Source organism: Callionymus lyra, chromosome 19 (genome assembly GCF_982586985.1).
Source record: "Callionymus lyra chromosome 19, fCalLyr1.hap1.1, whole genome shotgun sequence".
Taxonomy (NCBI): Eukaryota; Metazoa; Chordata; class Actinopteri; order Syngnathiformes; family Callionymidae; genus Callionymus; species Callionymus lyra.
In genome coordinates, this window is record NC_141836.1 from 3,027,233 (window position 1) to 3,045,873 (window position 18,641).

Consider the following 18,641-nt stretch of genomic DNA (forward strand, 5'->3'; position numbering starts at 1 on the left):
CCAAAAGATAGTGTTTTTTTTCCATTCATCAATAAATTAAGAGTAAAATATATTTTATTATCATTTTGTCTGATTTTAATGCTTTAAAAAATGTTTAATGTTTGCTGTTTTTAATCCAAAATATGCAAAACATCAGCTTTAATAGCTGCAGGAGTAACTGTATCCTCTCATCCTCAGTCGTCGCCTCATTCGTCCTTTAGCTGCTGAGGGCGAAACGACTGCTGCCATCCAGAGGCCGCAAGTTTAAGTGCAACACAAAAATGAACGGCATGAATATGCGCATGTAAGATTTCTTACCGTCATGAAATATAAACCATAAAATAACTATTGAGATAAAATATGATTTAACAATTTTATCAATAATACAACATTTAAATGACTTAATAATAGTTATTTTTTGTGTTGCAGATCAACTGCCGGCCACTAGATGGCAGCAGTCATTACGTCCGACTAAAGTAACAATTCATTCATTCATCAATGAACTCAGAGTAAAATATTTTTTAATATTATTTAGTCTGATATTAATGCTGTAAAAAAGTTTACTTTTACTTACATTTACTTCCATATATCGATCATTTGTGAGTCAAAACGCATCGATTCAGTGATTTGAATCTACTTTAAGTACAACGTGACGTCAACGTGAAAACTCCACTTCCCAGAAAGCACCGCTCCCTCATTACGTGACGTGGTGACGTGTGTCCACGGGCTCCGGATGACGCTGGCAGGCGCAGGTCAGTCGCTCGACTTCACTTCTGGCGTCAAAATAACTGCCGAACACGCAGGAACTCGCGGGCGGCAGGAGAAAGTCTCTGGGCGGACACTGGAGCGACTCTCGCGGGGGTTCCGAGGACTGTTGTGAAGGCCTGCTGGAGTCAGGACATCCCCGGGCTTTCCTGGCGACACTGGGCCGACTGGGAGCGCCGAGCACCGGGAGAGCTCTGTGGCTCGAACACACCCGGGTTCAACCGATCCCTGGTTCACTTCAACTGGATCAAACTAAGAAACTAAATTGACTTTTAATTGATTGTCTGTCACAAAGATATTTAATCTTTAAAACGCTTGAGTTGTGAGGCTAACGTTAGCTGCTCCGTGTTTACATGCTAACATGCTAACGTGACCACAGAAGTTCTTCTGTGTTTTGATACTTTCTCGCGTCGAATATCGCGGTTTTAACGCGTCAAACATGTGTTTTAACGCCGTAAATACACCCAGAGGCGTCGAGTCCTCGCCGAGAAACTAGAGAAACGGTAGTTTGTGTCAAAACACTCGTGAACAGGTGAGCTCCAGGTGAAGTATGTTTTGCGACAGCGTCAGGTGTGTCTGCTGAACCCACCACACGTGACCATGAACCGGTACCTGCCCGTGGCCCGGCAACACTTCCTGGCGGCTCTGGCCAGCACCAGCGTGGTGGTGAAGTCCATCAGCGCCGTGGTGGTCCTGCTCTACCTGCTGTCCTGGCCCGTCCACACGCCCTACGCCCTGGGCGTGACCCCGGGCTTCCTCTTCCCCCCCAACTTCTGGGTGTGGACGCTGGTGACCCACGGGGTGGTGGAGCAGCACCTGTGGGGCGTGGCGGCCAACGTGGGCATCGTCATGACCTGCGGGCGCCTGCTGGAGCCCCTGTGGGGGGCGCTGGAGCTGCTGATCTTCTTCGCCGTGGTCAACGTGTCCTCGGGCCTCCTGGTCGGTCTCTCCTACTTCCTGACCTACGTGGCCACCTTCGACCTGGACTACTTGTTCGACGTGCACGTTCACGGGGTGGCCGGGTTCCTGGGGGGCGTCCTGGTGGCCCTGAAGCAAACCATGGGTGACACGGCGGTGCTCAGGGTTCCTCAGGTGAGACCCGTAAACTTTTGATGTGTAACACACTTATGCACAGAGTCGTACCTGCTTTTGTTTGTTTTCAAACCAAAATATGTCCAAACATCAGCTTTAAAAGCTGCTGGACTCACTGTATCCTCTCGTCCTCAGTCATCACTGTATCCTCTTGTCCTCAGTCATCACTCTATCCCCTCGTCCTCAGTCATCACTGTATCCTCTCGTCCTCAGTCATCACTGTATCCTCTCGTCCTCACTCTTAACTGCTTCCATTTGTTTTCAAACCAAAATATGTCCAAACATCAACTTTAAAAGCTGCTGGAGTCACTGTATCCTCTCGTCCTCAGTCTTAACTGCTTTCATTTGTTTTCAAACCAAAATATGTCCAAACATCGCCTTTAAAAGCCGCTGGACTCACTGTATAGTCTCGTCCTCAGTCATCACTGTATCCTCTCGTCCTCAGTCATCACTGTATCCTCTCGTCCTCAGTCATCACTGTATCCTCTCGTCCTCAGTCATCACTGTATCCTCTCGTCCTCAGTCATCACTGTATACTCCCGTCCTCAGTCATCACTGCATCCTCTCGTCCTCAGTCATCACTGTATCCTCTCGTCCTCAGTCGTCGCCTAATTTTTCCTTTAGCTGCTGAGTACGTAACGACTGCTGCCATCTAGAGGCCTGAGGTTTTAAATACAATACAAAAATGAATGCCATGAAGATTTTAATGTTAAAAATTCTCATTTGGAAAAATCCAAATGTTATATTTCTTACCGTCTTGAAATATAAACCATAAAATATAAATCAAGATAAAATGTGATTTAACAGCACTGTAGGGATTTTTATTAATGATATTTTAATCCTTTTGTGTCGCAAATCAACGGCCTCTAGAAATGACTACGTCCTCCGCAACTAAATCAACAATGAAATCCTGCAAGATCCCAGAGTTGACTGAGGATGAGAGGATACAGTGACTCAGGCTTTGAATTTAAACTTTTTAAGGTCAAGGCAAGTGTTGCCTTAAAGAAGAGCAGACGGTTCAGGGAACCAAGGCAAACATTTATTTTTAAGTAGGTGCACTAAAGCAAGTGTGTGTGTGTATATATATATATATATATATATATATATATGCACAGTATATATCATGCTCTTGTTAACACTTATTGAAAACAAGAAGAAAGTCAAATAACAACTTCAATATATATTTTCATTTATTTGACTAACAACAAATAATGCAATAACATGTTTAAATAATGCTCTCAGGTTTGACTTAATGTCATTTTATCATATCAGCTGTGAATTAACATCTTGTGCTTCTACTGCAAGTAATTATTCATTTATAACAAATATATAACAAAGGCTTTGAATAAATAAGCACCTGAAGTACATGTTTGAGTCGTGATAATTACAAGATAATAAATGACTGGATTGTATGTCATAAAGTAAAATAAACAATGAAGTAATCTTATCTAAAAAAGTTGTGTATTTTGCTACATTTTTTCCCAACAGCCTGTAATTCCTCGTCTTTCCTTTTTTCCACCCTTTCCTTGCTTGGTTTTTTTAAAGTTCTCTGCCTGAGCAACGTTCACCTTCAGATGCTGATGTAACAAGTGTCACTCAGTTGACCTTTGACACAAGCTTCCAAAATGGCTGCACCCATGTTGTTTACCTTTTAATTGTTGGCTATTGAACATTTTAAATAACAGTCAAGTCGGGACGATTTTATTATGTTTGTTCGACGAAACAATTACGCTTCCATTGTTTATGAACGTATTAAAAGCCAAGGGCGGTCACTGCTGGTTGTTGCCGTAAACACGGTACATTTTTCAGGACATCATCACGGCAAGTGTCGGTCACAGCAAGTTACAAGGTTTCTCGCAGTGAAATTCGAACCCTGTGAACTAAGTTTGTTGGGACCGCGACCTACATTGTTAGCATAGTTTGTGACGCAAAGAAAGTATTTCATCGTCCATTTAATGCTTGAACAGTGACGACAGTTTCTCTCTTGACACGACGATCTGATCGATGCAGACTCAATCAATCATGATCATGTTAGCATTTGAGAGTTAGCATGTTAGCTTTTGAGCAATTGAGAGTTAGCTTTTTAGCTTTTGAGAGTTACCATGTTAGCTCTAGAGAGTTAGCTTTTGAGAGTTACCATGTTAGCTCTAGAGAGTTAGCTTTTGAGAGTTACCATGTTAGCTCTAGAGAGTTAGCTTGTTGGCAATTGAGAGTTGGCATGTTAGCCCTTGAGGGTTATTATGTTAGCTCTTGAGAGTTATTATGTTAGCTTTTAAGCATTAGCAAGATGTTGTCAAACAACACGATGAACGAGTTAAAAAATCTCTTCCAGTTGAAATATTTATTTTTATTTGAGGATCAAGTTTCCACAAGATTCAATCTGCTCCTGTGAGTCTCACAACATTCTTCTATATTTATTGTAGCAGAAATATTCAAGTCTCGGTGAAGTGGGAATCATTTCGTTTTTGATGATCTTCAGCTCAGCTCCTCAAATATTCTTCTTCTAAACCTGGAGTTTCTGCTGCCGTCTCTTGAAACATCATGTTGTTTTTATCTCCTCGTCTCCTCCACAGAGCTCCTCACCAGCTTCTCCACAACATTTGACTCTGGAATCTTCTTCAGCTCAATGAACTCATGTTCTCATCCTTCTGGTCCACAGATCCGGCTCAAGGCGGCGCCGGCTCTGGTCCTTCTGCTCCTGGCCCTGCTGCGTCTCTCCAGGCTCCTGCCTCACTCGGGCCCTCTGGCCGCCTACAGCTACGGGGCCTTGTCCGGCTGGATCTACCTGCGGTTCTACCAGAGGCACAGCCGGGGCCGCGGGGACATGTCGGACCACTTCGCCTTCGCCAGCTTCTTCCCGGAGGCGGTGCAGCCGCTGGTGGGCCTGCTGGCCGGCCTGGTCCACGCCGCCCTGGTCAAGGTCAAGGTGTGCAGGAAGATGGTGAAGAGGTACGACGTCGGGGCGCCGTCCTCCATCACCATCAGCCTCCCGGGGACCGACCCGCAGGACGCCGAGAGACGAAGGTGGGTCAGACGCCGATGCAGCCCGGTTGACCTTTTGACCTTTAGAGATGTTAAGAAACATGATCATCAGAGAAAAGTATTTGGACGATGTGAAGGACACACATGATAGTTGAGATGTTTAAAGCCTCCTAGAATGAAAGTTACGTTTAAAGAAAGTTTGGTAAATACACCTTTTGTTCGGCCCACGACCTTGACTATTGTAAGTGGAGTTTGTTGCTCCTGCAATACTGCATTATTTAATTTTAATAATGAAGATGAACACAAACCACACATGGTTCAAGAATGAATGACCTCAGGTTCATGTTCTAATAAACATGTAGCTCTTGAAAGTTAGCTTGTTAGCTTTTGAGAGTTAGAATGGTTGAAGACGTAATACAACATTATATATATTTAAAAAAATGTCACAATACTTTCAATATTAAACAGCACTCTATCGATTTTAATTAATTTGTTTTTAAAATGTATATTTTTTATCACACTTTCTCGAGATGGACACCATACAAAAACTGTATGAAGTAAAATATTTAGATTTATTTTATTTACAATATACATCCAAATATTAACAATTTATTTTAGGGTTTCTATATAAATCATTACGGCTGAAAACCTGTGCCGTGTCTTAAATGGCATACTAGTGTACTCAGTTAGTATTTTTAGTGCGCAAGTGCGTCTCAATTCTTAGTGTACAAAATGTAGTGCGCCATGCATACTAAATTGTTACTAAAACGCCCACAAAACTGAGTATGGTTCGATGGACACTATCTACCCTAAACGGCTCCATCTTAATAACGTTTTAAACGGAAGTTACGTCATATATGTAAATGCATATATATTCATATACTTACAGGTGTATTTTCAGCAGCAGTACGAGGATAAACACGTCTTCGGTGCTGATACCAGCTTAAATATCTCGCGAATATTTGGATTCTCATATTTTTTCTTAAACTAAACTAAACTAAAACGCCCACAAAACTGAGTATGAATCGATGGACACTAACCAACCTAAACGGCTACATCTTAGTGACGTTGTAAACAGAAGTTACGTCATATATATATATATATATATATATATATATATACACACACACACTTACAGGTGCATTTTCAGCAACAGTAGGATGACACGTCTTTGGTGCTGCACCAGCTTAAATATCTCGAATATTTCAATTCTCTTATATTTTATTCATTTCTTTTTCCAAACTTGCAAAACGTGCTGCCAGCAGGTGGCGATAGTGTTCAAACAGCTGGTTGAAACATCGTTAAATAGAAGTAGAAGAAGAAGCTGTCGCGTCATTTCCTGTTAGTGTGTAGCAGCAGAGTTTGATTTGAGACATACTATCTGTGGAGGATTAGTTACTAGTTAGTATGTACACTATCTTGATGCATACTAACTTCTAGTGTACTAAGAGAAGTATGCGATATGAGACACAGCACAGGTCTAGTTCTCAGTCAGGGTTCTTCCTGTTTGCCACAAGGCAAGAAAATACTTGATTATTTCTATTTGATCATATGTTCGCTCCAAAACAAAATCCAGAAAGTATTATTACCAAGAATATCAGTATAATATGAAGATGAATATTGAATAATAGATTATTTCACTGTCCGTTTTAAAACAAATAATATAATTTCTTCATGATCTGTGTCCGTTTCTACATCATGGACATGAGATGAACTCACTCAAATCCTTGCAGCAGCCAAGTTCTCAAGCTAGCCAATTAGCTAAAATAAAGTTTTAGTAGGATAGAATGAGCAGAGAAGAATCTTACCAGCCTGTTACCCTTGATAAGAAACAAACATTCAGTATAGTTTGTTAATTAATTGGTGAATATATATTTGAATCATAAACTAAAGTGATAAAAATGACACCTGAGTCACAACAATATTAATAATAACGTTTCTCTTCACTGCTCAAAGGCAACTGGCTCTGAAGGCCCTGAACGAGCGTCTCAAGCGTGTGGAGGATCAGTCGGCGTGGCCCAGCATGGACGACGAGGAGGACGACGAAGAGGACGAGGTCAGGACGGACCTGGAGCCGCTCCTCCCGGGAGGCCGCGACAGTTCCTCGCCGCGGCCAGCAGGGGGCCTGGCGGCCGCCTCCCTCTCCTCCACCTCCTCGTCCTCGCTGTCGCAGAGCAGCGGCGTCCAGTCGTCGGGCGCCGCTCAGCACCCCGAGTCCAGCATCATCAGCTTCGAAGACGCTCCTTCTAGATCCTAAACCTTAGACTCTCTGGCGTAGCTGGTCCACTAGAGGTTCATGTCACATGACTTAAGTGTACAGTAAGTTCTTTTCAGACCCTCGATCTGCCGTGTTTAGTCCAGGAAACCTCTTTAGGAAACACTCTCCACCTCTTCCACGCTCTCCTCCGAGTCATGTCTCTTTTTCTGGCTTTTTAAATAAATGAGAAGTGGGTGTGTGATATTTTTGTATGTTTTTTTGTTCTTCAAGCAGCCATTTTGTGATGCTTGCCAAAGGAAACGATGGCTCGACGTGAAGGTCGACGAGGTGATGAACATTGTTGTGTCGGATCAGAGATCTGCAGGTTTGATGAACTTTGATGAACTTTGATGAACTTCACTCCACAGAAGAGACTCACGGACTCACTGAACGTAGACTTCACTGGTTCTTCTGGTCCCTGCAGGGACGACGGTTCTTCTCTTGTGTTCGATCTACAGAAACTATTAAATGGTGACGACCTGTCGGTCCTCGAGTGTCTCTTCTTGACTCCAGGTATCCAGTGTTGGCTCTTAAAATAAATCATCTGTTGACTTTTCACATGTTTTACATTTGTTAAAAATTCCATTTTATTGATGGATTCATTTTTTGTTGAAAGTATTTTTTTGATTTAAATGTTTTTTTTTTCTACCAGAAATATTTTATATCAAAATGAAGTTGCTTTAATTATTTATGAAAAACGTTTTAATAAAAATGACTAAAAATTAGCCTTCAGTCAGAATCAAAATAAGACTTTTTTCACTTGATAATAGATGTTATTATAATAAAAAATACAAAAACTGTTTAATTTCAGTAAAAAATAAACTCCATAACTTTTTCCACTTTATTAAATGATAACAAAAATATCTTCAAAAGACAAGATTTTTAAACACTTTTTACTTGAATAAATACAATTATATGGAGAAAAGAAAAAGTTTCAAAAAAACTACTTCAAACTTTTTATATTTGAGCAACTTTTTAAATTGATAATATATTTTAAGTGAATCTACTTTTCCTTTCAATCGAAACGAATTTACCCTCATGTTATATTCAATTTAATGTATTGATTATATTTAATTGGATATATTTTGTAAACTGTTTAACTGTATGTGACGGACATTAATAACCACTAGATGGCGCAGTAAGAACAAACTTCCACTTCATTTGCCAGCAAAAGGTTTCAACTCGGATGAAGCTCAATAACACAGATCGATATTTGCAAACTTGTTTTTAATAAATATATATATTTATCCTCTAAAATGTTCTTCTATGTAACTGTTTGTCTCCTCGAGCTATAAACAGACAAAGTTGAGTTATTTTCTGCTTGTATTTATGGATCAACATTAAGAATAAACTAACAAACTGTTTAATAATCGTTTAAAATCGTTAAAATCAAACTATTGATGACCGAAGACAACATTCGGGGTCGACGTCGTGCCCGCGCAGGTGTGGCTCTCAGGCGCGTGCCCGCCACCCCTCCCCCCGCAGCGACGGTCTACAAACCCGGCTGCGCGCTCCCGTGAAGCAGAGCATTGTATGAAGCGACTGTTGAAGAAGAAGCGACTCTTCTCCGCCACAAACACCGACTGACGCCCCTGAGAACCGCCGAAACTGCAGGTAAACTACTTCGACGAAGCCCCGGCGGTACCGCCGACACCGCCACCGTCCGCGGTTCGGTTTTCAAACGAGACAAAGTGTTATTTTCCAAGTTGTCCGGAGCCTCGCGAGGCCGCGCTGCTAACATGCTAACAGGCTAGCTCGCCAAGCCTAGATTCTGGAGCCGCTTCCGCACTTGATCTGAGCCGCAGTCGCGGAACTAAACTACACTAAGATCACCGCAGAGGCTTTATTTCGCGTCTAAGAACGACACGGATGCTTAAAATGACTGTCAAATCCGCATAAAACTTGGTGTAACTTGGGAGTTTCTGTCTAGATTTTCAAGATTTCCGCGAATAAACAACGAACCTCGACAGAACCAGCGAATTAAAACATGAAAAACACTAAAACCACACTTGGTTTTTGTGTTAAAACCAATAAAAAAAACGTCTTCTATCTCTTAAACTTAAACTCGTCATTATTACCAACACATAACCTGGTTATGATCTTATAATCGTCTTGTTGTTCGGTTTTTAAATCGTTTTTCGTGCACTTTGCCGTGTAAAAGTGTGTAGCTGGTGGTGTGTAGTTGTGTGGAGACGTGGGGCCACCCACCCATTCTTCCACTGCGGACACACTAGCCATCTGTTGCCTGTGATGACGCCATCTTTCTGGTGACCCACCCAGTGCTGCACAGACACCGCTTCAGTGGAGGCGCTGGAAAGTTTCTCTTCTGTGGGATCTTTTCTTGTGACACGTCCACTCTGACAGGAGACTGACGGCTTTTTCTCAAACCTTGTTACCTTAATTCTACATTCTGAGTCGGCGATGAAGCGTTTTAACACCAACAGGATTCCTTTGAATACATACAACAAGTCTTAGAGAAACATTATTACGGATTATTATATATCTATATCTGGATGGATAGATAAACTTTATTGATCCTCTGGAGTCTCCTTTGGGATTTTTTTTTTTCCAGCATCACAGATGATAGATTCATAAAAGAACACAGTGCTATAGAAAGAAAGATGACACATTCTAAGTCCAAAGATAAAGAACATATAACAAAGAATTCGAAGATCAACATAGAATATTGTCTTTTCACTCCTGCTCAGAATTAAACAGTCTAATAGCACGAGGAATGAATGAGTCCCTGAGTCTATTAGTGTTGCATCTGCGTCTCTGATGACAGTGTTCAGACGATATATACATTTAAATAAACACTTTTAAACCCTTTATTTAAAGGCGTCACTTAAAATGAAAGTGCCTTTAAAAAAAAGCTTTTATCCTTTGATTGGTTTCTCGTTGTAATCGTCAGTTTTTCTGAAACGATGAACTGTATTTTTTATTATTATTATACATTTTTAAATTCAATAAAACACACTAACATGAAGCCAATTATTCTACGATACAATATATAGACGATACACACTTAATCCAAAGTTTGTTGGCATCAGAGTTGCCGCTCAATTTCCCTTTGATTTAATTTTAAATCACTGCTGATCTATGATAGTTTTCACAGTTCAGTCATGAAACACAACAACACAATAATGTAGATGCCTTGATTTCGGCCTGTAGAGGAAAAAATGTGCTGTTTTTGGGTGTGTTTTTTTAGTAGAAGCATGAAAATGACGTGAAGATACAATTTTAAGAAAATGGTGTCTCTTTGTACAGCTACTGACACGTTACACACACATTATCCTTTTGCAGTTTTCTCAAGACAAATTGGACACGTTTGATGCAATAAGAAATTTAACCTAATTTCTTAATGTCTTCATCACATGAACATACACGTGTATTTAAAGGTGCAAACAAGTGGTCCATAGTTTGTCGTATTAGAAGCTTTTATTCTTCTTGATCTGTACATAAAAGTTGACTGATAATCAAAGTCATTTTCACATACGTGTTCTTTAAAGCACTGGACACTGAATGATAGACTTCGCTGCCGTACAACACAAAGGTCGTCTGACTGAGCACTTGATGCGTGACTTCACACATGTACGACACAACAATGGTTCGAGTGTCTGGGTCAGAACTTGGACTCGAGGAGGACTCTTGAGTCGATACGTTATCGATTCCACTTCCGATGATTCCTTATCTCTGGGCCGCAGCCTCGAGAACGTGTGACTCTGTGAGATAAACGTGGCGAGCGTGTCAACAAGTCAACGAAGCCGAGATTTACAAATTAAAAACCAGCAGATCTGACCTTGAATGTTGGCAAACACTGGGATCCAGCTGTGAGATAATAAACCAGATCTCCTGAAGTGAGCCGACGACTTCAGTCGGTCCGTCACTGGTGTGTCTTTAGGAGACGCATCTGTGGCGACGACAACATTAACCACCGACAGACCCGTTTATTTTGCGATCACGAGCTGGAAATGCTTTTGTTGAAACGAGGACACGTTGATGTTTCACCCGCCGGCTGTTTCTCAAGCGTATAGAAGGCTCCAGGCTGAGGCTGCCCCCCTTTTTTTCTACTTAAGACGTTCAACCGACGCTCTAATATTTTCTGACATCACTGTCCTACTTAAGTTTTTTCCACCAGCCTGAGAGCGTTGAGCTCCTGAAATCAATCTGATGATGAAGCTCCAACCAGCGAGTGATAAACGTTAGACTTTAACCTGTAATAAAGCCGTGAGGTTTCCACCGGATATTAACAGTAGATCCACCTCCAGTTTCTATTTGGATTATCGATAAAAGTGGAAACCAGTGTCAGGATGTAGGTGTGTATTAGTGTAGCTGCGTCACGAGGTATGGTTAACCGTGTGACCGGGGGCAAAGGTCGAGCCACGATTCCATGGCTTCTATCGGCTCGTTGACGTCGACTTGAATCAAAGTTCCGTCCATCTATGCGTCTTCACTTGTGCGATTAGTGTGGCTCGGGCGCGACAGGAAGTCGAATGTTCGCCTCGAACACACCTGTGCTGTGTCTCAAATCGCATACTTCTCTTAGTACACTAGAAGTTAGTATGCATCAGGATAGTGTACATACTAACTAGTAACTAATCCTCCACAGATAGTATGTCTCAAATCAAACTCTGCTGCTACACACTAACAGGAAATGACGCGACAGCTTCTTCTTCTACTACTATTTAACGATGATTTCAACCAGCTGTAGGAACACTATCGCCACCTGCTGGCAGAACGTTTTGCAAGTTTAGAAGAAATAAATAAAATACATGACCATCGAAATATTGTCAAGATATTTAAGCTGGTATCAGCACCGAATACGTCTCATCCTTCTGCTGCTGAAAATACACCTGTAAGTATATGAATATATATATATATATATATATATATGTCGTAACTTCCGTTTACAACGTCACTAAGATGGAGCCGTTTAGTGTAGAAAGTGTCCATCGATCCATACTCAGTTTTGTGGGCGATTTAGTGACAATCTAGTGTGTATGGAGCACTACTTTTCACATACTAAGAATTGAGACGCACTTACTCACTAAAAATACTAACTTTGAGTACACAAGTATGCGATTTGAGACACAAGTGCTTCCTCGGAATCTTTCTTTTTTTTAAACCCGGTATGTACGGTTCTAGTGAACCGAACCAAGTATCGGTAACATCGTAGACCTCGGTGACGGTCTGGAGGTGACATCGTCTGACAGTCTCTTATTTCAACGCCGAAGAGAAACCTCCTCCATTTTAACGGTTCCGTGCGAGGTCACGCCGCACACGAGTACAATGCGTGTGATCCTGGAATCCTGGTCTCGGCGGCAGGTGTAATAACTGTCCCGGTCGGAGGTGCGCCGCCTGAGTTATGGCTGGTGTCGCGGCGCTGAACGTCTACCGGAGCTGAATCCTAATGTGAAGGAACTATATGTCACTCTTTTAACGGCGTGTTCCTGTAGTGTTTGGTGCACGGGTCGGACACACCGATGCTGAAATCTGCCTTTTGTTCCATTTCCTGTCTTTCCTCATCACTTCCTTCTCGTTCATTGAGCAAACGGCTTCGCTTCTGCGCAGGGCGGCGTGAAATATCTCACTTTCAGGCTCGTTTAATCCTACGATTGGGCGTCTGCTCGTCTTTTTAAACACGTTTAGCAGAGAAAACTTCTTGTAAATAACCGTTAGAACCGCTTTCAAAATATCTCCAAATGTTGAAGTCTAGATGTTTTTGGAGAAGTTGACGTTTAATGCGACGCTGCTTCCGTTGAGAGCGTGACGAACACGAAATAAAAAAAGAACTGAATCCCAAACGCTTCTCTTCCTCCCACGCTGCTGGATGTGTCATGGTCTCTCTTTACGCTCTTTGAAGGTCACGTTGTTCTCCATCTTTCCACTGCTTCTGGATCCTTGAAGGATCCCAGATAGATATTGATCTCCTTCCTGTGGTCCTCCTCAGGGATGGCCGCCATCCGTAAGAAGCTCGTGATCGTCGGCGACGGCGCCTGCGGGAAGACCTGCCTCCTGATCGTCTTCAGCAAGGACCAGTTCCCGGAGGTCTACGTGCCCACCGTGTTCGAGAACTACGTGGCCGACATCGAGGTGGACGGCAAGCAGGTGAGATCCGTCGACCTTTTATCTCCGTCGCTGAACTGTCACGAGAACGATTGACGCTCGTCTGCTTCTGAGCTCGCAGGAAGTCAGGTTTATTTACTGTTGATTCTACTTCCTTTGCTCAGTTCGTCCTCGTTTGACGCGTCATTTTGATGTAACGACGGGAACCATCTGACCTAGAATCTATTTTGCGAGAGGGTTTTTAATACACGGCCTTGAGCAGGTCTTTTATCTGTCGTGTCCAGTGGTTCCTCTTCACTGCAGGGGTTATGTTCTGATAACCATAGTATTGACCATTTTAAACCTAATTTATTTGAGCTCTTGAACCTGACAAATGAAGGGCCAACCCTTAAAGGAACGGTGACCTGGACCGCTCCCCCGATGCTTTGCCGCCCAGTCAACCAATCACAGCTGTCGTTGACTTTTGATGTGGAATTTAATAATTGTAGCGACCAACCGGCCGTCAGAAAGGCATCATGGGAGTTCACTGTATTGTTGGCACCATTAGTATGTGAGCGTCTTTCACCAAATAATTTAACACTTTACACAATCTTTACTACATTTAACATTTTACTCTTAATTGTTTACTCTTTTTTTTTATTGAAAAAAACGTTTAAAAAAATGTACTTTTTTTTTTTTTTTAGAAAAAACATGAAAAATTTATAGAAAACCCATAAAAAAAGAGAAAACTATTGAACATTTTCTTAAACAAAACAAAATCAGAAAATCCATGAAAAAAAATATAGAAAAACCACCAAAAAAGAGAGAATTCATTTTAGATTTTCTAAAAATATATTAGAAAAACCATGATGAAGTTATAAAAAAAAAACTAAATAGAAAAACCACAAAAGAAATTGAGAAAAAACATCAAAAGTTCTTTAAAAAAGATCTGATTAAAAAAAAAATGTTTTAAAAATTTGAAAAAAGACAACATTCTAAAAAATGTATAAACAAAAACCCCCAAACATGATAAAAGTCTAGATGTTGTTCTGTGACGCCTGAACAAAGTCTCTGGTCTCAGGTGGAGCTGGCTCTCTGGGACACAGCTGGTCAGGAGGACTACGACCGACTGAGACCCCTTTCTTATCCAGACACCGACGTCATCCTCATGTGCTTCTCCATCGACAGCCCCGACAGCTTGGGTGAGTCCAGACACACACTAACACACACACACACTCACACTAACACACACACACTCACAGTAACACACACACACTCACACTAACACACACACACACACCATAAGAGTTTCTGCAGCGCCTCAGTTAATCCCGATGTGTCGCTGACCAGAAAAAACCCGACTCGTCACTTTCCAGCTTCTCTCAGAATCACTTCCTCTGTCGCTGCTCTGTTGACTCAGTGACTCGCTCCGGTTTAATGCTCCTGATAACATCTAGTTATCTAGTTCGTCTCATACTTGAACCAAAGCCTGCAGTCGTCACTTTGTTCTATTCAGCCGACTCTGTGCTGAACAAAGTCACTTCCTTCAGTTCCATGTGTGGAATCATCGAGGGGTCAAAGGTCGTTACCAGAGACGTGTCAAATTCCCACCGAGCTTAGATTTGCTGTCATGAGAAGCATCAGTTTGATGGTTTATTCTAGATGATCTATAACTTATAACTCGACACGTCTCAATGAATGCATTTCTTTCACAAATATTGGATTAAAAAAAACTTTTCTTTGATACGAGTTCCTTAATTTTCCTTTTTTTTTTCGATGCCAATTTTATAAAAACGATTCTAACAAAAAGAAAATAACTTCACACATTCTGGTTTAAATGTTGTGTTTTTTGTGGTAAACTTACACTTCAAGCTGTTTTCTTCTGTAAGAAAACACAGTTTTCAGTGCAAAAAATAAAACAAATCAATCTGGTGTTTACTTACATTTTTAGAGATTAGTTTAATTTCAGAAAACTTGAAACATGATCAAGTTTTGATCACTTTTAGCACCAAAAACTTGGTCACGATGGAGTCAAAACTACAGGGAAATGAGTTGAATGAGAGACGAGGACTCAAAAGTCTTAATCTCAAACGACAAAAGATAGTCTTTCCTTCACTCGTAACACAGATCTAGTCGATGTTCATTTGATTTTGAGAAAACCATCAGTCGGGCCGCATTAAATTACTTGTCGGGCCACATCTGGCCCCCGGGCCATCCGTACCGAGGCTGACCTTGTGACCCTTGACTCTCTCTGTGACCCCAGAAAACATTCCTGAGAAGTGGACCCCGGAGGTGAAGCACTTCTGTCCCAACGTTCCCATCATCCTGGTGGGAAACAAGAAGGATCTTCGTAACGACGACCACACGCGCCGAGAGCTGGCCAAGATGAAGCAGGTCGGTTACCATGACGATGATGCAACTCTATGAATATACACACTTGTTCACACAATCTATTAAAATATGTTTTACCTTAATTTTATTTATATTTTATTTTACATTCAATTAACTCTGAGTATTTTTTAATATTTAATCTGTGTGTATTTTGTGCATTGATTTTTACTTTTTGTTACGTTTTTACTTAAAATTGTTCACACGGTATTTATTTACAATAATCTTTGTTTATTTATATATTTTTACAGAATTTTTCTACATTTGATATTTTACTCGTTTAATTGTTTTGTTTTAGAAAATTTGAAAAACCTTAAAATAATCTGAGAAAAAACATAATTATTTCTTTTTTTTGAAAAAAACACAAAAAAATGACGAGAAAAACCATTAAAAATAAATTAAGTTCCAAAAAAATGAGAAAAAACACAAACGAAGAATTGTTTTGTTTGAAAAACCATATAAAAAAAACACTAAATAATGAGAAACATTGATATTTTCTAAAAATGAATTTTTTCTTTAGAAAAAAATGAGAAAAAAACATAAATAAAAATTCTTAAAATGGAAAAACCACAGTTTTGTTTTTGAGAAAAACCATAAAATAATTAATTTAAAAAAAAGAAACAATAAAATAATTAGATACCATTGAAAAACTACTAGAAAACCATTAAAAAAAAACACATAAACTGTCTTTAAACGAAGACTAAAGGAGCTTCTGTGCCTCAGGAACCCGTGAAGTCGGAGGAGGGCCGAGAGATGGCGGGAAAAATCTCCGCCTTCGGTTACATGGAATGTTCCGCCAAGACCAAGGACGGCGTGCGGGAAGTCTTCGAAATGGCCACCAGGGCGGCGCTGCAGGCCCGCCGCGGGAAGAAGAGCAATAAATGCGTCCTGCTGTAAAGACGGCAGAAATCTCTGGGACTGTTTTCACCCCCGGGTCAGACTACTGTACCCAGGACCGGGGGAGGGGGGAGATACTAGAGCGGGGGGGAGGAAGAAGACTGTACATGGACTGATTTTTACATTGTGACGGGGGGGGGGGGGGAGCTCCGGCGCCGGCCAGAAGGAAGCACATGACGACGACGACGACGACGGCGGGATTGGAACCAGCGACCTGCAGGAGAAACGGCGGTAGAAAAAAAAAATGATGTTTTACTCGCAGCCAAGTGTCGAAACGTCTTTGAAAAGCATCGAAAATAGCTGCTCCGCGTGTCCTCGTTCCCCCGCGAAGCAGGTCAGAGCGCCGGCGTCTCCAGGGTCGCGGCGAGGATCCGTCGACGTCTTCACTCGTTTCTTCTTCACCTGCCAAATAAAAGCCGTTCCTTCTGTCGAGAGAAGCTTCCACGACGTCCATCAGTATTTATATATGAAGAGTGTGTGTCGTCGACCTTTGACCCTGCAGTGAGGAGCTAGAAGATAAGCCTCGTGTAAAAAAAACAAACTTTTATTTCATGTTTTTAGATTCTTAAGACGCTGAAGCCACGACTAGAACGATGACGAGGAGAAGAAAATCTGTTTGCAAAGTCTGTACATATGAATTGTGGGTTTGTTCATACTAGACTACACACATGTACACACATGTACACACACGTACACACACACACACACACACGACTGGAAATTGTATTTGTAAACTTGCTTTGGTTTGTGTAATAAATTACTTTCTATAACACACAGTGTGTGAGTCTTTGTGTTTATGATCCAGTGACTGGTTTGTTTACGACACTTCACTTCCTGTTTCACATGTCAATCAACTTTGATTGATGTTCAGCTTTGAAGGTCAGAAGATGATTTTAGTGTCTTCATTAAAACTCAATATTTACACCTTTACCAGTAGTTCTATCATGTAGTACATCTAGTATCAGTGACTTCATGGTGACCTTGCACAGTTTTTGGATGTGTGTTTAAACATTGGTGTGTGTACATGTGTGTGTCTGTTTCTGATTCTAATATGTGTGTGAATGCACGTGTACATACAGGTGTGTTTATATATGTGTACATGTGTATGTGTGGAATGCAGATCAGGGGTGTGTGTGTGTGTACATACGTGTGTGTGTACATATGTGTGTGGGATGCAGAGGTAATATCTGTGTGTGTGTAGATACTTGTGTGTGTGATGCAGATGAGAGGTGATGTCAGTGTGTGTGTACATACTTGTGTGTGTGTGTGTGTATATATGTGTGTGTGGGATGCAGATGAGAGGTGATGTCAGTGTGTGTGTACATACTTGTGTGTGTGTGTATATATGTGTGTGTGGGATGCAGAGGTGATATCAGTGTGTGTGTTTGTGCATACTTGTATGTGTGTATATATGTGTGTGTGTGTGGGAGGAAGCTGCATGTTCAGTAGCTCGGCTCGTTGTGAGTTTTGTGCAGAAAATAGAAACGTTGTCGTGTGTGTTGTCGGTACATTGAAGACCTGCTGCTCAGTGTTGTGTCTAATTGTTGGTCTCAGACTCACGTGTGTAACGTTCAACCTCGTGATCAATCAGTGTGTAGATGGTAAGTACGACTTGAGGGAGAAGTAACACACACAACAAAACACAACGAAGTGTTGTTAACTACACAAACCGTGTCATTGTTTATATGAATATAAACCTTTTAAATAATGTTTGGCCCAGAAAATATATTAAAATAAACGTGAATTAAAAAAATCGATTATATTTAACACATTGTATCATTTATAGTAGTTTAGTACGAATGTTCAAATTCACTTTTTATTTAACTCTAGTATTTATCTCTAAAGAAAAATGTAAACTGTACGTCTTAAAGTAAGTGAGTTAGTAAGTAGTGGTTATTTCTTAAGTGCCTTGAGCTGCTCTAGTAGAAGAATTAAGTGCCTTGAGCTGCTCTAGTAGAAGAACTCACATTCCTCTGATCCTGAAAACTCTTCAATGCTTCTTTCAGGATCAATTTTAAATTCTGGTTCTTACTGGTGTTATATTAATACAATTATTAATAATGATTTGTTCTTTTATAGATCATCTATAAAATATGAAATTATTTCTACATACATAATAAATAAACTAAATACATTTAATAAAAGGAAGAAGTGAAACGTTTATTATTTGTTATTTTGCCACATATGTTTCTACACAGATATCCACAAAAATACAATATATATATATATAAATAAG

At 40.9% G+C, this 18,641-nt stretch overlaps 2 protein-coding genes across 2 annotated transcripts; both read left to right on the forward strand.

Moving 5' to 3' along the window:
* Positions 1-698: 698 nt before the first annotated feature.
* tmem115 (transmembrane protein 115) lies at positions 699-7,563 on the forward strand. Its single transcript, XM_087782103.1, has 3 exons — positions 699-1,836; positions 4,496-4,860; positions 6,775-7,563. The coding sequence occupies exons 1-3, from the start codon at positions 1,345-1,347 to the stop codon at positions 7,073-7,075; spliced, it is 1,158 nt and encodes a 385-aa protein (XP_087638229.1). The 5' UTR covers positions 699-1,344; the 3' UTR covers positions 7,076-7,563.
* A 1,018-nt stretch (positions 7,564-8,581) lies between these two features.
* On the forward strand, positions 8,582-16,406 carry rhoab (ras homolog gene family, member Ab). Its single transcript, XM_087782494.1, has 5 exons — positions 8,582-8,689; positions 13,026-13,183; positions 14,202-14,322; positions 15,384-15,514; positions 16,232-16,406. Exons 2-5 carry the CDS (start codon positions 13,028-13,030, stop codon positions 16,403-16,405), a joined length of 582 nt encoding a protein of 193 aa, XP_087638620.1. The 5' UTR covers positions 8,582-8,689; positions 13,026-13,027; the 3' UTR covers position 16,406.
* The last annotated feature ends 2,235 nt before the right edge of the window (positions 16,407-18,641 follow it).

Coding starts and splice junctions, on each gene's coding strand:
- tmem115 (XM_087782103.1), top strand. CDS start 1,345: ATGAACCGGTACCTGCCCGTGGCCCGGCAACACTTCCTGGCGGCTCTG. Junction 1,837..4,495: donor CGGTGCTCAGGGTTCCTCAG/GTGAGACCCGTA, acceptor TCTGGTCCACAG/ATCCGGCTCAAGGCGGCGCC. Junction 4,861..6,774: donor CAGGACGCCGAGAGACGAAG/GTGGGTCAGACG, acceptor CACTGCTCAAAG/GCAACTGGCTCTGAAGGCCC.
- rhoab (XM_087782494.1), top strand. CDS start 13,028: ATGGCCGCCATCCGTAAGAAGCTCGTGATCGTCGGCGACGGCGCCTGC. Junction 14,323..15,383: donor CGACAGCCCCGACAGCTTGG/GTGAGTCCAGAC, acceptor CTGTGACCCCAG/AAAACATTCCTGAGAAGTGG. Junction 15,515..16,231: donor AGCTGGCCAAGATGAAGCAG/GTCGGTTACCAT, acceptor TCTGTGCCTCAG/GAACCCGTGAAGTCGGAGGA.